Raw genomic sequence first — 17,830 nt, forward strand, 5'->3', positions numbered from 1 at the left:
TGTACACCTGTAGGCCAGAAGAGGACATCAGATCACACATTATAGATGGTTATGAGCCACCATGTGGTTGGTGGGAACTAAACTCAGGACCTCTGGAAGAGTAGTCAGTGCTCTTAACCTCTGAGCCATCTCTCCAGCCTGGCCTTGTGTTTTTATAAAAAATTAACCACAGCCTCAAGTTGAAAATAGAAGCCAATTATACACTCTTGAGAATAAGACAAATTTGCAAACTGGTTAGACCTTGACCATCAGTTTGAGATCTCTGCTTGGGTACTTTTCACTGAAATTTTATTTTTATCCTCCCACCCTCCCCACCCCGCTTCTGGAGGCCCCGGGTATTGAACCCGGGGCCAGGTGCATGCTAGTCAGCTGCTCCAGCACTGCTGTATTCCTAACCCTTCGCATGGCAGTTAATTGTATGAACCTAAATCTGACCCCATACTAATTGGAATCCTCAAAGTATAGACTCTCCTAAAAGACATATGTGACTATGTTTTGTTTTCAGAAACACTTGATTCTGCTGATCAAAGGCCTGTGCACTGGCTGTAGCCGACTAGACAGAACGGAAATTATCACCTTCACAGCCATGATGAAATCTGCCAAGCTTCCACAGACCGTGAAGACACTTTCAGACGGTGTGTGCCCGACACCCCTGGTTACGCGACCACCTCTGTGGCCATCGTTGCCTTGTGTTGGCACTCTCCTCATCCTCCCTCGTTTTTTGTTTCTGAATTTTACAGTGGAAGATCAGAAAGAGCTGGCCTCGCCAGTAAGCCCCGAGCTAAAGCAGAAGGAAGTACAGATGAACTTTCTGAACCAGCTGACCTCAGTCTTTAACCCTAGGACCGTCCCATCTCCCCCCATTAGTCCACAGGCGCTGGTGAGTTCTTTCGCCCAGATATCCTGTTTGATGTGTTAAGATGATAGAACTGAGAAAAGATTGTATTTTATGTTTCATTTAAAAGATACAGTGTACTGTTTTGGTCAGGGACAGACCACACACATGATGTAGATCTCTAAAACTGTATTGTCTAGTGACCTTGTGAGCATCTTGAGTTTGTATAAGTTTACTCAGCTACTATACAATGACAGAATCATCCAGTGGGGCGTTTCTTAGACTATGTTCCCACTTAAGTGACATGGTTGTGCATAGCTTTGGTGGAAAAATACATAAATCGCGGCCAAATCATACAGAGTGAAGCACCGCTGCTCCCCATCTTCCTTAGCACATTTTTTTCCCCCCGAGACAGGGTTTCTCTATGTAGCCTTGACTGTCCTGGACTCACTTTGTAGACCAGGCTGGCCTCGAACTCACAGTGATCCGCCTGCCTCTGCCTCCCGAGTGCTGGGATTAAAGGCGTGCACCACCATGCCTGGCCCCCCTTAGCGCAGTTTGTACTGTGTACTGCTCATTCCCCTGTGCTTCTCTCAGTGCATGTGCACACAGAAGCATGTGTAATTTTCCTCATTAGGCATCACTCTATGTGATGTAAAATAGTTTCTGAGCTGTGTATTTCTCTACTTCTCTTGTAGTTTTCCAGGATTAGTAGAGAGTTGCCCACTTGTAGCTGAACATCTGAGCATGTCCAGGGAGCTGCCTTCTTGTTTTACCCTCCAGGGTGCCTGGTGGCAGGCAAGTGGTCATGACAGGGCCTGTGTTTCCCTTCAGGTGGAAGGAGAAAACGATGAGCAGTCATCCACGGATCAGGCTTCTGCTGGCAAGACCAGGAATGTGTTTATGGCTCAGAATGTGGCTAGCCTTCAAGAGCTGGGTAAGAGCCACCTACTGTTGGAGCTGAGCCACCTTGCCTGTGCTTCCTCCATGTGCAGGAGAAGCAGGCTTCAGACAGGCCTGTTAGAGAGAGTGCCTTCTCGTTAATCCAGGTGGCTCTGAGAAGCTACTCCGAGTGTGCCTGAACCTGCCCTATTTCCTGCGCTACATCAATCGGTTCCAGGATGCGGTGGTGGCCAATTCCTTCTTCATCATGCCTGCAACAGTAGCTGATGCCACGGCTGTTCGCAATGGGTGAGGTGCTCCTTGACCTTCCGTTTATGTTCTAGTCAAGGGATGTAACTGGCTAGTCTTTACTCAGCTAGTTTTTTCATGAGACCAGAGCGGTGGTTCTAGGGACCCTCGTTCATCTCCTCTGTTGTTTCAGTTTTCACTCCCTGGTGATTGATGTAACCATGGCCTTGGATACTCTTTCTCTCCCTGTGTTGGAACCCCTCACTCCTTCTCGTCTGCAAGATGTGACAGTACTCAGCCTCAGCTGTCTATATGCAGGTGAGACATTCTGATATCTGTTGTAATTGTTTTCCCGTCAAACGGGGATTTGATTTGAGGAAGCCATGAGAATTCTGAGAATTCTGTTCCCCTTCCTTACCGCTGTTTTCTCAGAGACTATTTAATACCACACGTAGGCCAAGAGAAATCATTATAGGACTCTAAGTGATCCTAGTGTTTAACTGCTGGCCTTGTGTGTGTGTGTGTGTGTGTGTGTGTGTGTGTGTGTGTGTTTGTTTTGACATGGGTGTGTGCACATGTATTCATGGGTTTGCCAGGGTGCATGTATATGTGGGTGCAGGTGGAGAACAGAAGTCAACTTTGGGTATTGTTCCTCAGTAGCTGTCCACCTTCCTTCTTTTCTGCGACAGTCTCTTTCTGCTTGGGAGCTCATCAGATAGGCTGGCCTCAAGCCCCAGGGATCCACCTTCTCAGTGCTGAGATTACAAGCATGCCCCACTTAGTCATGGATTTTTAGAGTAGATTTATGAACTGGAGCTCAGTTCCTCAGTTTTACATGGCATACTTTACTGATAGTCATCTCTTCTGCCAAACCTTGTCCTGTATCCTTTTTTGATTGCACACAATTTGAAGTTATAACATACTGTATGAAGAAGGAACACCCCAAGGGCTGTCCTTATGATGGGATGAGGAGTATGTTGTCCCTGCCCACAAGGAGCCGTGGAGACTGGAGGGCTTAGTAGAGTAACATAACAGATGCAGGAAGAGCGCTAAGAGGTGTGGGGACTAGGTCGGGTGCTGTGAGATTGGATTTGAGGGTTCCTACTGTTAAACAGGTTACTTTGGAAGTGGAGCCTGACAGCTGGTGTGTGTGTGTGTGTGTGTGTGTGTGTGTGTGTGTGTGTGTGTGTGTGTACTTGCCATTGTGAGCACATGTAGAAGCCAATTAGTATTTTTAAATTTTACTTTGTGTATGAGTATTTTGCCTGTGTGTGTGTATATATATATATAAATACATACATATGTACCCTGTGCCTGATGCCATGGATCTCCTGGAAATGGAGTAACGTGGTTATGAGTGAAATGTGGGTGCTGGGTTGCACTGAGTTCTCTGGAGAACAGCCAATACATTTAACCATTGAGCTGTTTCTCCAGCATCTTACCTTTTTAAAAAAAATTAGATTTATTTGTTTAGTGTTTATTTGTGTATGTCTCCCAAGTGCTGAAAACAATGCTGTACATTGCCACAGCACTCTTAGATTTTCTTGTAAAAGAGTTTAAGTGAAGGGGTGCCCCATGATTTCCACATGCTTTGTCATTCATGGTTTCGTACCTGATGTTTGATCCATTTGTTACCACTAATGAACCACTGTTGAAATGTGAACTAGTCTGTAGTCCTGTGTGTGTGTGTGTGTGTGTGTGTGTGTGTGTGTGTGTGTCTGTTTGTTCACATGGCTGTGTTTGCTGAAGTTTGCATCTGTAGAGGCTTGAGGTTATAATCAAGCGTGTCTTCCTCTATTTTCTTGTGTATTTTTGAGACAAGATTTCCAAGTAAGCCCAGAGCTCCTTGTTTTGGACAAACTGGCTGGCCAGTGAGCTTCCAGGGTCTTCCTGTCTCTGTCCTCCCTGCTCCAGGGTTACAGATGCACTGCTGTGCCAGGCTTTCCATGGGCATTGGGATCGTTAGTCAGGTCTTGTGCTTGTATGGGCGGCGTTTTCCCCACTGAGCTATCCCCCCACTCTCTGTACACCTCTCTTGTGTGGTGTGGCTCTGGGTTTTCACAAATGTATGACGTCAGGTGTTTACTGTTATCATAGCAAACAGAATAGCGACTGCCCCAGATACCCCTTTGCTGCTCCTGTTACCTCAGATTCCTCCCTACCCTTTACTAACCATTGGACGGACATCTTACTCTCCCAGAATGTTGGGTCATCAGCATCATAGCATGTAGCCTTTTCACACTGGCTTCCTCGGCAAGCAATGGCCATTTAAGGTTTCTCTGTGGCTGCTTTTTTGTCTTCACATCTCATTTTATGAGTGTGTGTGTGAGAGAGAGAGGGGGGGGGGAAGAGAGAGAGAGAGAGAGAGAGAGAGAGAGAGAGAGAGAGAGAGAGAGAGAGATAGATAGATATGTTGGGGGTTAAACCTATAGTCTCATTCATGCTAGGCCTAAGTCTTATACTCCTGAGTTTGTATATACAGCCGCCTTTTTATTTTTTACTTTGAGAAGTGGAAGTCAAGTTGCCCATGCTATTGTTCAGGCCTGACTTGAGCTTGTGCGATTCCTGCCTCAGACTCTGAATGTTGTGGTTATAAGTGTGCACTGCCATGCCTGGCTTTGTCTTTGCCTCTCGAAGGGCAACTTGCATCCTTCCATTAGTTGGCAGTTAGAGATAGTGTCATCAAGTGCTCCTGCACAGTCTCCGTGGGATGTGCATGTGCTGCTTCTCTGGGTGAATAGCTGGGAGTGTGGCTACTAGGTTATGTAGCAGGACTGTCTTTACCCTTGTGCTTTGAAGTTCTTCCAGTTACACAGTTGTTTGTGGCCAGGGTGTTCCTGTCTTTCTATCTTGGGCTCGAGGGATTCACCAAGACTGGAAGCTGTGCCTATTCTCTTTCAGGTGTGAGCGTAGCCACCTGCATGGCCATTCTTCATGTGGGTAGTGCCCAGCAGGTGCGGACAGGGTCCACAAGCTCCAAAGAAGATGACTATGAAAGTGACGCAGCCACAATTGTTCAGAAATGTGTAAGTCAATGTGGAAGCTTTTGACTTTTAAAATGTGGGAGTATTTAAAATGTGCATGTCTGTAATCCGAGCACTCAGGGAGGCAGAGGCAGGTGGATCTCTGAGTTCGAGGCTAGCCTGGCCTATAAAGCGAGTCCAGGACAGCCAAGGCTACACAGAGAAACCCTGTCTCAGGGGAAAACATGGTAGTGTGGTTAGTTGCACTTCTTTTCTTGATGGAGGAAAAGGCTTAGGCTGTCTGTAGTCTCCAAGCCCTTCCTTGGACAGTGTTTCCTAGAGGGATCAAGCCAGGGTAAGCCAAAGTATTTGGCATGTTTGTTTCTTGCGTCTTTTCCGTGTTGAAAAACCACAGTAAGTTTGTGGCAGCCATAAGCCTTGAGGGCCTGACATATACTGGGCAAACCATTGAGGGCTTAACCAGATACTGGGGTACTCTCAGGCAGGGCATAGCAGATAATGTGTGCAGTAAGGGCACAGAAAGAGTTAGTTGCTGTGGGAAGCTGGGCGATGCAGGGCTGGGGGACACAGAGGCAGTAAGTATCTCATGAGGTCAGAAGCTGATGACAGCAGACAGTTAGGCTTCTTCCCGTGGAAGTGGCTCGGGTAGGGTTTGGATTTGTGGAGAAGGCCTGACCTGCTCAGACTGTCTGCCTGCTTGTTCCCACGCAGCTTGAGATCTACGACATGATTGGACAGGCGATCAGCAGCTCCCGCCGCGCTGGCGGTGAGGTAAGAGCCGCCCGGGCTGCAGTCACCTTCCATCAGGCGTGAAGGTCCCTGCTCATGATTGGTTTTGTCCTTTCTCAATAGCACTTCCAGAACTTCCAGCTGTTGGGTGCCTGGTGCCTGCTGAATAGCCTCTTCCTCATCCTGAATCTCAGTCCTACAGCCCTGGCTGACAAGGGGAAGGAGAAGGACCCGTTGGCTGCCCTCCGAGTCAGAGACATCCTTTCTCGTACGAAAGAGGGCGTGGGCTCTCCCAAACTGGGGCCTGGCAAAGGGTATGTGTCTGCTGGTGACCTCCATTTCTGAACACTGTGCTGTGCTGTTCCCTGATTCACAGCAGCGAGGAGCTGCTGACCCCACAGTGGAGCTTGTAGATGGTCACAGAGCCTGTGCTCAGCAGTGAGCACACTCTGTCCTGGGCATTGAAGCCAGCCAGGGTCTTCATGTCAGTAGACTCACCTTCTAGCTGTGTGGGTTTGATAGCAAATGGAGTAATGACCCTGGCTTCCTAACTCCCTTTTCTGGCTCTAGCATCTGAATGGCTCGTGGTTGGCTTGGTCTCATTTCCTCATCTGTGAGAGGGGGAAAGAGTACCTGACGCATGTGTTTAGAGTTTGCAACAAGTTCAGATCAAAAAATGAGATTTGCTTGCTAGGAAGGAGGTAACAGTGAATGCACTGTGTTGCTCAAGTGGTTCCTTAAATTGAGGCATTGCTGGATTTTTATTCTCTTAAGTACTTGGCTGTATTTTATTTTATTTTATTTTTGGCTGTATTTTATTTCCTTAGTTTTCTCTTTAAGAAATTTTATTTTAGATTTATTTTATTCACATGAGTGTTATTCCTGCATGCATGTTTGTGCACTACATGTATGCCTGGTGCCTGAGGAAGTAGTGAGCCTCCATGTAGGTGCTGGGACTCAAACCTTGGTCCTTTGAAAGGATAAGTGCTATTAACCACTGAGCCAACTCTCCAGCCCCTTATTTGCTTAGTTTTAATTATTACTTTTAAGATTTATTTTCTGTGTATGAGTGTTTTGCCTGCATACATAGATGTGTACCACTAACATGGGCCTAGTAACCATGGAAGTCAGAAGATTCCCTTGGATCTGGAATTATGGATGGTTGTGATTTACCATGTGGGTGCTGGGGACCAAACCTAGATCTTCAAAAGCAACAAGTGCTCACAACTGCGGAGACCTTTTTATTTGTATGGCCATTTTGCACACATGTATTCTTGTCAGCCACAAGAGGGCTTCAGATCCCTTGGATTTGGAATCACAGATGGTTGTACGATGCCATGTGGGTGCCAGGGATCACACACACACCTGAGTCCTCTGAAAGAGAAACTAGAGCCACCTCTCCTGCCCACTTGCTCTTCTCCCTACCCCCCCCCCCCCCGGAAGGTCTTTAATAGCCCAGGCTGCTTCACACTTACTTTGTGGCTGCTGGCCTTCAGCTCTTGGTCCTTCTATCTGCCCTCCCAAGTACTGGGTTTTCCAGGAATTTGCCATCATACCCACTTTGGGTTTTATTTTCTAAGTGGAGAAATAGAAAGTAAAGGTACAGCAAGTCCATTTTGTGATGAAAAAGAGGCCAGAACAGGAGGTTAGCCGGAGTTAGTTGTGTTTGGATAGGAGTTGCTCAGGCTCAGGATAAGTATTTAGCATCAGCAGGCCTCAGTGTGCCATCAGAAGTATTTGTGTGTGTGTGTGTGGGGGGGGGTGGGAAGCTAGGGCTAGCTCAGCTGGGAGGAGGCTAGTTATACATTCTTGAGGACCTGAGGTCAGTTTCTAGAACCCAAGTACCCTTGTAACTCCAGCACTGGAGAGGTAGAGAGAGGCAGACCTCTGGGGCTTGCATCCAAGATTGACTTTGACCTTCATGAACATTGCACACACACACAAAATTTGTATGAGCCGCTGAGTTGTGTAGTGTGTTGAGCTAGGGAAGCCTGCATTAGAAGCAGGCTGGGCTGGAGAAGGACAGAGGAATAGAAGTTTTCTTCTGGCTGTGCTGAGTTTAGCTGGTGGCTAGCGCTTTGTGTGAGATGCTGAGTCCACAACTGGGTCTGGGAGTCTGGGATTGAAGAGATCAGATGCCAGGCCCACATGTCTCCTCTGCCTGCACTTTGAGTTCTGTGGTGCTGGGTACAAACCTGTCAGGAGATGTGTCTAGTCTTAGCATAACTTGCCATGCCATGTTTGGTTGATAGTCCTGGGAAGCCTGCCCTTTTCCGGAAGGAAAGGGGGAGGAGTGGATTTGGGGGAAGAGGAGGGAGGGGAAATTGCAGTTGGAATTTAATATGAAAGAATAAAGAAAAAAGAAAAAAATGGAAAATTTCCCAGGAGATAAGTAGAAACTCAAGCAGACATGCCAGCTTGTATCTAGTGTCTAGAGAGTTCTGTGGATGAGGATACCAAGACAGGCTTCCCTGACTGAGTGTAAGTGGCTGTAGAGATGGTAGGCAGTTAGCAGTGGGCTGCTAGATAAGACGTTTGCACAGAAAGTAAATAGCTGTGGTTCTTACCTACTAGACAAAGGCCTTGCCCAAAGTTGGTATTTTTAATTTTCTCAAAAAAATCATTCTTTTAGAAAAAAAATTCTTTAGAAAAGTTCTGTGTGGTGTGTGTGTGTGTGTGTGTGTGTGTGTGTGTGTGTGTGTGTGTGTGTGTGTGTGTGTGTTTAGGAGTTGTGTGTGCAGCTTGGGGGAGTCCATACTCTTCGTTATGTTGGTCCTGGGGATAGAACTCAGATTGTCAGATTTGGCAGCAAGCACCTTTACCTTCTAAAGCCATCTTGCCAAACCTCAAAAAATAATTCTTGAAAAGTTTAATCATCAGGGGACTGGAGAGATGGCTCAGAGGTTAAGAGCACTGCCTGTTCTTTCAAAGGTCCTGAGTTCAGTTCCCAGCAACCACATGGTGGCTCATAACCATCTACAATGAGATTTGGTATCTCCTTCTGGCAGGCAGGCACACTTTATACATAATAAATAAATAAATCTTTAAAAAAAAGTTTAATTATCAGCCGGGCATGGTGGCTGACACCTTTAATCCCAGCACGCAGAGAGACAGAGGCAGGTGGATCTCTGTGAGATTGAGGCCAGCCTGGTCTACAAAGTAAGTTCCAGGACAGCCAGATACACAGAGAGACCCTGTCTCCAAAATCTTTAAAAAAAAAAAAAAAAAAAAGTTTAATCATTCCTTTTTTCCTTTTTTCTTTTCATGCATTAATTTACTTTACATCTTGATCACAGCCTTCCTCTCTTCCCAGTCCACCCTTCCCCCACCCTCTCTCTTCATTCCCCCTTTCCTGTCTCCTCAGAGTAGGAGAGCCACCCACCCCCACCCCCGCTACCCCCGCACCAATGTATGCCAACTTGCCCTGGCATGTCAAGTCATAGCAGGACTAGGTGCAACCTCTCTCTCTGAGGCCAGACAAGACAGCCACTATAGGGGAAAGGGATCCAAAGGCAGACAACAGAGTCAGAGATAGGCCCCATTCCAGTTGTTAGAGGACCCACATGAAGACAAGCGGCACACCTGCTCCATGTGTGCAAGGAGCCTAGGTCCATTTAGCCCTTGCTTGCTCTCTGGTTGGTGCTTCAGTCTCTGAGAGACCCTTGTTTCCCTCCCCATCCCCTCTCCCACGCAATTAGTTGACTCTGTGGGTCTCCTGTGTCTTTGACCCCTCTGGCTCTCACAGACCTTCCCCTGACTCTTCTACAAGACTCCCTGGGCTCTGTCTATTGTTTGGCTGTGGGTCTCTGCATCTCTTTCCATCAGCTGCTGGGTGAAGCCTCTCGGAAGAGAGCTATGCTAAGGCTCCTCTCTGCAAGCACAGCAGAGTACCATTAATAATGTCAGGGGTTGGCTCTTCTCTTCCAGGGGATGGGTCTCATGTTGGGCCAGTCCGTGGTTGGCCATTCCCTTGATCTATGCTCAGTCTTTATCCCTGTACTTCTTGTAGGTAGGACAAATACTGGGTCAGGTTTTTGGGTGGGTTGGTGTCCCCATCCCTCTACTAGAGGTCCTGCCTGGCTACAGGAGGTGACCACTTCAGGCTCCGTAGCCCCTGATGGTAGAAGTCTCAGCCAGGGTCACCCCCGTAGACTCCTGGGAGTCTCCCTTATCCCAGGTTTCCAGCTCATCCCAGAGGTGCCCTCCCACCAATTTCCATTCTCTCAGCACCCCAATCTGATCCCCACTCCCTGCCCCTATTCCCTGCCCCACCCCCTCTCCTAGTTCCCTCCCTGCCCCCACCTCTGACGTCTATTGTTGTTTCCCCTTCTGAGTGAGGTTCAAGCATCCTCCCTTGCACCCTCCTTGTTACCTTACTTCTTTGGGTCTGAACTTTATGGCTAATATTTATAAGTGAGTATATGCCATACTTGTCTCTTTGGGTCTGGGTTACCTCACTCAGGATGATATTTTCTAGCTCCATCCATTTGTCTGCCAATTTTATGATGTCCTTGTTTTTAATAGCTGAGTAGTATTCCATTGTGTAAATGTACCATGTTTCTTTATCCATTCTTCATAAATCATTATTTTTGATTCAGTAGCTTTGAGCTGATGTTAAATAGATTCATTTGGAAGGAGTTCTTAACCTAAAGTCTGTAGGTCATGGGCTTTGGGGAGCGAGCTGCAGTGCTGGAGTGGGGTGTGCGTTTGTGCATGTGTGTGTAATATCTATGGTATTTCCCCTCAGAGGGAAGGTTTGTAGATTTAGGTTGCCAGAATGGCAAGACAACGAGGTTGTGGTTCATCACTAATGATCTTAAGGTCTGTGCTTGTTTTCATTTGTGTAGGCATCAGGGATTTGGGGTACTCTCTGTGATACTGGCAAACCATGCCATCAAGCTGCTGACGTCTCTCTTTCAAGACCTGCAGGTAGAGGCTCTCCACAAGGTGAGGAGGCTGTGGATTGGTTGCTGGGTCTCCTTGGGATGCGAGCCAGAGCCAACGTGAGGGGTTGTATCTTGCCAGAGTAATGTGACTGATGTGCCTTTGATTTCACTATCTTCAGGGTTGGGAGGCAGATGGTCCCCCTGCAGTCCTGAGTATTATGGCCCAGAGCACATCCACACAAAGGATTCAACGGCTGATTGACTCCGTTCCGCTGACAAACCTGCTCCTGACTCTACTTTCAACTTCATACAGAAAGGTCAGGGTCAGTCAATTCAAAAATTGGAGTAAGGTTGACACAGACCATGAAGTTTATAAATGCAGGCTGTGGTGGTGGTTTTGGAGGGGAATCCTCCCTAGAGCGCATGTCTCCTTCCTTTCCTGCCCCCCCTTAAAGTCTCTCTGCTGCCTTAGCTGGCTCGCATTCCTGCACTCAAGTGGTCCTCCTGGTTCAGCCTCTGGATTACAGGCACATGCTGTTGCTCTACCCAGCTTGACAAAGAGTAGTTTGTGAAACTTTAGGAGCAGTTAGTGACCGCCAGCGTTAGATATGTGCTGTCCTTGGTGGCTTGCGGTGACAAGTCTGAAGCAGAAGCATGGTGGACACGCCATGGCCATGGCTCTGGTTGTGAGTGCTTCTGTAAGAAACAGGCGTGGAGAGTCCCAGTAGGGGAGCATTTGGAGAAAGCTGATTTGAAAAGTGACTGAGACGTGGAGACACTTGGAGGTCATGAAGGAGAGTGAAGGGCCGGCTCTGCTTCTTACTCCTCTGTTCTGCACCCTTGTGGCTCTAGGCGTGTGTGCTGCAGCGGCAGCGGAAAGGCTCCATGAGCAGTGATGCCAGCGCCTCCACCGACTCCAACACCTACTATGAGGATGACTTCAGTAGCACAGAGGAGGACAGCAGTCAAGGTAGCCCAAGATAGCCCTCTAGTTCCTTGTGCTTCCGTCTCGTTTTCCTGGCTGCCATTGCTGTTAGAGGTTCTCTCAGATGATGTGCTGTTTAAGAGCAGCTTGAGGGCCAGGGAGCGGGGGAAAATGCCTCCCTAGAATGCATGAAGCCCTGGGCTGAGTCCTCACCAGCCTGTAACCCAGGTGTGATAACACGGCCTGGAATCCAGCACTAGGGAGGCAGGAAGAGGGCACATGATCAAGGTTATTGTTGACATAGTGAATTGGAGGCCAGTCTGGGCAAGTCAGAAGATGACAGGACATCCTGATGCTGAGGACAGGAACTGACCCTGTCATCTGTCAAGACAGCTAAATGGATACACAGAGTGCTCCCATTTTATTATACATGAGTTACAGTGCAGTAAAACTGAATTTTTTTAAAAGATTTATTTATTTTTATGTATACAGTGCTCTGTCTGTATGTGCACCTGCAGGCCAGAAGAGGGCATCAGATCACATTATAGATGGTTGTGAGCCACCATGTGGTTGCTGGGAATTGAATCAGGACCTCTGGAAAAGCAGTCAGTGCTCTTAATCTCAGAGCCATCTCTCTAGCCCCCCCCCCCTTTTTTTTTAAGATTTATTATTTAAACAGCATTCTGCCTTCATGTGTGCCTGTAGGCCAGAAGACGGCACCAGATCACATTATAGATGGTTGTGAGCCACTATGTGGTTGCTGGGAATTGAACTTGGGACCTTTGGAAGAGCAGCCAGTGCTCTTAACTTCTAAGCCATCTCTCCAGCCCTAAAACTGATTTCTTAAGGAGTCCAACAACATAAGAGAAACCATGGGCTGGAAAGATACCTCAGAGGTTAAGAGCACTGGCTGTTCTTCCAAAGATCCTGAGTTCAATTCCAAGCAACCACACGGTGGCTCAGAACCATCTATAATGAGATCTAGTGCCCTCTTCTGGCCTGTTGGCTCAAATACTGTATAAATTATAAATAAAAAGAAGAAGAGGAGGAACCATTTCTTCTTATTTGCCTTAAAACCACAGTAAGCAGGCCTCTGGTAAGAAGGGCAACATCCTGGCCAGGCACAAAGGTCCTGAGTTGGTAAGAGTGACATTTCTGAGGTGTCATGGGAGGGAAATTATTACATGAGACTTTTTAAAAAGAATAAGTTGAGTGTGGAAGACTAAATTATAACGACTACGTTAAAAAAAATTTTTTTTTTTTTTTTTTTGTTATTTGAAACAGGGGTTCTCTGTGTAGCCCTGGCTATCCTGGAACTCTCTTTGTAGACCAGGCTGGCCTTGAACTCACAGAGATCCGCCTGCCTCTGCCTCCTAAGTGCTGGGATTAAAGACGTATGCTACCACTCCCGGTTTATAGTGACTACTTTTAACCAAGACCATATAGCTTTTCATTTCCACTGGAATCAAAATATATCTCAGTTCATGCTTACTCCTCTGTTGACCTATGTTGGGACCTCTGTCCTCCCTGTCCAGGTCAAAAGGCCATGTGGCAGGGGCTTGGTTTTACCATGGGCTTGTAGCTGAGGGACGCATAGGGAGGAGCTGAAGACTTATGCAGAGGAGGCGATTCTCAGTTTCCTTGTCATGGTGAAACACCAAGGGCTGTGATTCTCACCATCCTGGGCGTGCAGCTGATGAGACTAGTTTGCTTTTGTAAAGGTTTGACCTCTTTCCAGGCAGGCAGATGAGAGGAAATGGTTTCTCTTCTGTTGTTGGACTCCCTAAGAAATCAGTTTTACTGCACTATAACTCATGTATAATAAGATGGGAGCACTTTCTGTATCCGGTTAGCTGTCTTGACAGATGACAGGGTCAGTTCCTGCCCTCAGCATCAGGGTGTCCTGTCATCTTTTGAAAATAGGTTCATACACATAAAAATTGTTGTTTTTGTGACTCTCTCTTGCTCTTCAGATGATGACAGTGAGCCTATTTTAGGGCAGTGGTTTGAGGAGACCATCTCTCCCAGTAAAGAAAAAGCTGCGCCTCCACCCCCTCCACCACCACCACCTCTGGAGAGTTCTCCTCGTGTTAAAAGCCCCAGTAAGCAGGCCTCTGGTGAGAAGGGCAACATCTTGGCCAGTCGCAAAGATCCTGAGTTGGTAAGAGTAGATTTTTGAGGCTCTGTGTGTGTGGGGGGGAGGGGGCGTTACTTAGAGTGGTTGAGCTGAGAAGCAGATGTCCTCTGAGATAAGGCAATTATAAATTGGATAACTGGAGTAACTAAGATCTGTCTCTCTGTAGGACTTCCAGGCAGTAATAATGTGCTTCCAGTACTAATGGTTTTTAGCACGGTCTCTAGGACTAAATAGAAGCTGATTTGAATCCTAGTTTTTCTCTTACTGGTTCTGGGTCAGAATCTGAATGTCTCCTTGTTGGGGAGTGATTGTACCCACCCTGAAGGGTGTTTGAGCATAGGTTTGGTGCATCATATATGTTTGTTTATTGATTCAGCCAACATGTATTGGTTATCTTCTGTGTTTCAGCCCCTATTCTAGTAATTTATCAGTAAATGAGTCAGGTACAATTCTTTTATGTAGCCTTATATAGCTTCATATGTCAAAGTTATAGAAATAAAACATTTATATAATCATTAAATAATTAGTTTTTACAATAATGACAGATTAGTTTAATAATAGAGAAAGAGGTGAGGATGTATGTCCGTATAGTAATCATTGGTGTGGGGGTCAGTCTCCACTATGTTACTGGTAATGTCTTGAGCTGGACAAGGGTGGGCTCTGGAGGAACAAGGGAAATGAATAGGTCAGCTCAGAGGTTCTGCCTCAGTGCTTCTGAGGTTTGCTGCATCAAGTGGGTGTGCCATTCTCTGCAGCTGCTTCTCATTATGGACGTGGTCCCACTGTAAGAATTGAATGATAGCCTTCAGTTTTGGATGGGGACTTATGGGCTTGTAATTCTAGTTTGAATTTAGAGATGGTAGAAGCTTATACCCCACTGATCAGAGTTATTCTCTGTTCTTTTTAGTTCTTAGGTCTTGCTTCCAACATTCTCAACTTTATCACATCTTCCATGCTGAACTCTCGGAACAATTTCATCCGGAACTACCTGAGTGTGTCTCTTTCAGAGCATCATATGGCCACTCTGGCCAGCATCATCAAGGAGGTGGACAAAGATGGACTCAAGGGTCAGTAGAAAGGCTGGATGCTGCTGTAGGCCACTTATGGGTCCAAATTCCCAAGTAACTGTTTTCCTCTATCCTAAGGGTCATCAGATGAGGACTTTGCTGCTGCTCTCTATCACTTCAACCACTCCCTGGTGACTTCCGACCTACAGTCCCCGAACCTGCAGGTTGGTGTGCACCGTGGCTGCCCAGGCAGGAGCGCCTCACATCTTCCCTGGGGTGTGGTGGCTCTCTTCACTGAGCAGTGCATTGTTTTTATGCTCTGCTGGGCAGGGCTTTGCTTGGATGTTGTGTGTGCCCCTGAGCAGAGGTTAGGGTCTTTGGAAGAACAAGATGTTCTTTCCCCAGACTCATAAAGCTTAAAGGAAGAAAACCACTAAACACCCTCCAGTGCTTCTCACAGCAGACCAGTAGATATAATTCTCCAAAAGCTATTTATTTACAAAATAAGAGTGAGAAGTGTTCACCAGTGATGGCGGAAATGCAGAGTACAGGGTGCTCTAAAGGGGCCAACAGGTCACAGGAGGCGTGTTCTTCCTTACAAACCTGTCCGCAACACTGAGCTCAGGACTGTGATCCTGACTGTGATCATGTGACTGCATGAGTCATCAGTCTCAAGACCCTCATTTCTTTTAGTTTGATATATACCTATAATCCCCAAATTAAGGCACACTTTTAGCATACAGAGAATGGCATTATGTGCTTGTGTAATGTCACATGCTTTACAGTGTCTGTTGCCAATAGTCGGCTATAGCGGGGTTATTGTAACCCTTATTTACACTGCTGTGTGATACATTGTGCTTACGTTGGACTGCTTGATCGTCTCCGTTCCCACTGAGGCACATTTGAATTGTACCTCATTGCATTCTAGATGCTGCTGTGTTCTTACTTGTGTTGCCTGTTATTGTGGAGGAGAGTGTTTCTTTTGGGGCTTCACTTGGAGTAGAATTGCCAGGTTACACTGTGTGAGCGTCAGCACATCAGGCCACACGGCTCTTTTCACTCCACCCCCAAGATGTCAGGTCCTGTGGATTCACATCCTCTTCTCAGTGTGGTAGTATCATATTTTGGTAACTTCTTTTTATTAAGACTAGAGTTATTTTAGTTATATTAAGACTTCTCTCTAGCTGTGCTTGACTTGGGACTCATGTACCTGACCTGGCCACAGACTCCTGGCAGTGGTCCTGCATTAGCCTAGGACTACAGGCACATGTCACTGCACCCAGCTGCTAACTCTTTGGTAATGGGCAAAGTTAGTCTTCCCTAATCTTTGATTTAGACAGGGATTTCTTAGGAGATGGTTAAAAATTTGGATTCCATGTCAGGGATGCAGCTCAGTGGTACAGCATGTGCCTAACCATGCAAGGCCCCAGCTTTGATCCCACACCACAGACTAAAGCATGATTTCCTGTGAATACCCCTTCCCTCAGTGACGTTTAATCAGGCAAATCTCCAACACTTTGACCTGAAACTATTCAAAATTTTTCTGTTACTGTTATCTTAATGCTTGATGCTCAGAATGCTGAGGCAGGAGGATTGCAAATTTAAGGCTATCCCTGACAACATAGTGAGACTCTTAACATCAAAAAATCCAAGCAAAACAATTATTTTAGCAGATATCAGATGCAGTATATTTTAGGGGTTTTTCAGTTTCTCCCAAAGGGATAAAATCTAGGAAGGTACTGGAAAAAGTTAAATTCTCAGAATCCCAAACTGTTTGACATACTCCTTAAATGTTTCCTTCTGTTGTTTAAAAAGATAGTTGTAGAATTTATTAATACTTGCCTATATTGTTAAGTGAAATATTTTCTTTTGGCAGAAAGGAAATATGAGTAATGAAAGCAGAGTGTTCAGTGTATGGCCTGCAGCAGCTTCCCAGACTGTTTGAAGGTGGTCCTGCTGTAGCGCTCAGCTCCCTCCCCAGATTGAAGCTTACTTAGGGACACTTCCGACTTCATAGACTTAGTCTTGTCTTGCCTAAACTTGTCCAGAGAGTAGAGACGAAACGTGTTCCTCTGGAGAACTGGAGTCCCGAGGCCTTTGGTAGCGATGCTGCCCTCAGCATTTGAGAGGGAACTGCTAACTAGTGTGGGCAAAGAGAATTCCCAGGCCTCTTTGTTCCCTTTCTTTTTGGGTCTGTAAGTTCAGTAAATGCCTTTGCTGTGACTGTAGGAAGTGAAGGGCACCTGATCTCACCTGTCTGCCACTGGATTCCTCTCTGTAGGTGTTGCTCTCTTTAGAGTAATAAACAAAAGTATCTTTGTCCAGGTGCCTAGCCTTTGTACAGGCAAGATGCACAGATCATCTCATCCAATATGTGAATTAAAAATAGAGCTGTGTCTTGAGCTCGGTCTTCATGTCAGGTCATTAAAGGACTGTTCTTAGCAAGACCAATAACCTAGTTGTTAACTTAGAGAAGAAATTAAAACCTACTTAGTGAATACTGTTACCTTAGCTTGTGGGCTTTCCGCTGGAGGGCTGTGGAAAGCCATGATTGGCGCAGCCTCTTGGCTGCTTTCCTAGTGTGTTGAATCAAGCTGTCTACTAAGGTCGGGGAAGGTGGTCAGGCAGATTCCCTTTCAGAATTGTCCCCTTGCAATGGATGCTGTTGGAATAAACCTGCCACCCCCATTCCATCCTGTATACGGTCTTCTGTGTCCCTTATTACTGACATGAAACATGTGACATCCGCCCTGTGACTGCCTGACATCTTCATGGTAAAGCATGTGCTCTTGGGGTAGAGCTTGGCCTGGAGTGAGACAGCCCTGGAGATCTGTGTCCTTCAAGGGATACTGAATTCCAGGGAGTTGTATCATCAAGGATAGCGAAGGATTTAGTTTGTCAGACTTGTGTCTTCCAAAGGCATATAGGAGATCGGACATTTGTGAGGTGTTCAGTGGTACCTGCTCACTGTGTGTGTTTGCACTTAGTTCCTAGGAGGGATACTCGGCTGGGAGCAAGGACAGCTCCGCTGAGGAGACATACTGGCTTCTCACAGTCAGCAGTTCTGTATTTAGCACTGTTTTACCACTTGTCAGATATACAAGTTGTCAGCCTCCCACTGTGGGTGTTGCTTGTCTGAGGTAACTAGCCATAAATGAAGGCCGTGCAGCCTGGTGTAGTGGCATATGCCTTTAGT

At 46.6% G+C, this 17,830-nt stretch overlaps 1 protein-coding gene across 1 annotated transcript in view; it reads left to right on the forward strand.

Moving 5' to 3' along the window:
- Positions 1–17,830, forward strand: part of UBR4 (ubiquitin protein ligase E3 component n-recognin 4) — a 114,626-nt gene that overhangs the window by 10,494 nt on the left and 86,302 nt on the right. The window contains exons 4-17 of the mRNA XM_084787977.1: positions 506–635; positions 741–880; positions 1,670–1,772; positions 1,885–2,026; positions 2,160–2,284; positions 4,868–4,992; positions 5,662–5,721; positions 5,803–5,993; positions 10,527–10,626; positions 10,745–10,882; positions 11,418–11,535; positions 13,464–13,651; positions 14,535–14,694; positions 14,773–14,858. Coding sequence (XP_084644103.1) covers positions 506–635; positions 741–880; positions 1,670–1,772; positions 1,885–2,026; positions 2,160–2,284; positions 4,868–4,992; positions 5,662–5,721; positions 5,803–5,993; positions 10,527–10,626; positions 10,745–10,882; positions 11,418–11,535; positions 13,464–13,651; positions 14,535–14,694; positions 14,773–14,858 — 1,806 coding nt within the window. The remainder of the gene's footprint in view (positions 1–505; positions 636–740; positions 881–1,669; positions 1,773–1,884; positions 2,027–2,159; positions 2,285–4,867; positions 4,993–5,661; positions 5,722–5,802; positions 5,994–10,526; positions 10,627–10,744; positions 10,883–11,417; positions 11,536–13,463; positions 13,652–14,534; positions 14,695–14,772; positions 14,859–17,830) is intronic.

Source organism: Acomys minous (assembly GCF_964271855.1).
Source record: "Acomys minous genome assembly, chromosome: 6".
Classification (NCBI taxonomy): domain Eukaryota; kingdom Metazoa; phylum Chordata; class Mammalia; order Rodentia; family Muridae; genus Acomys; species Acomys minous.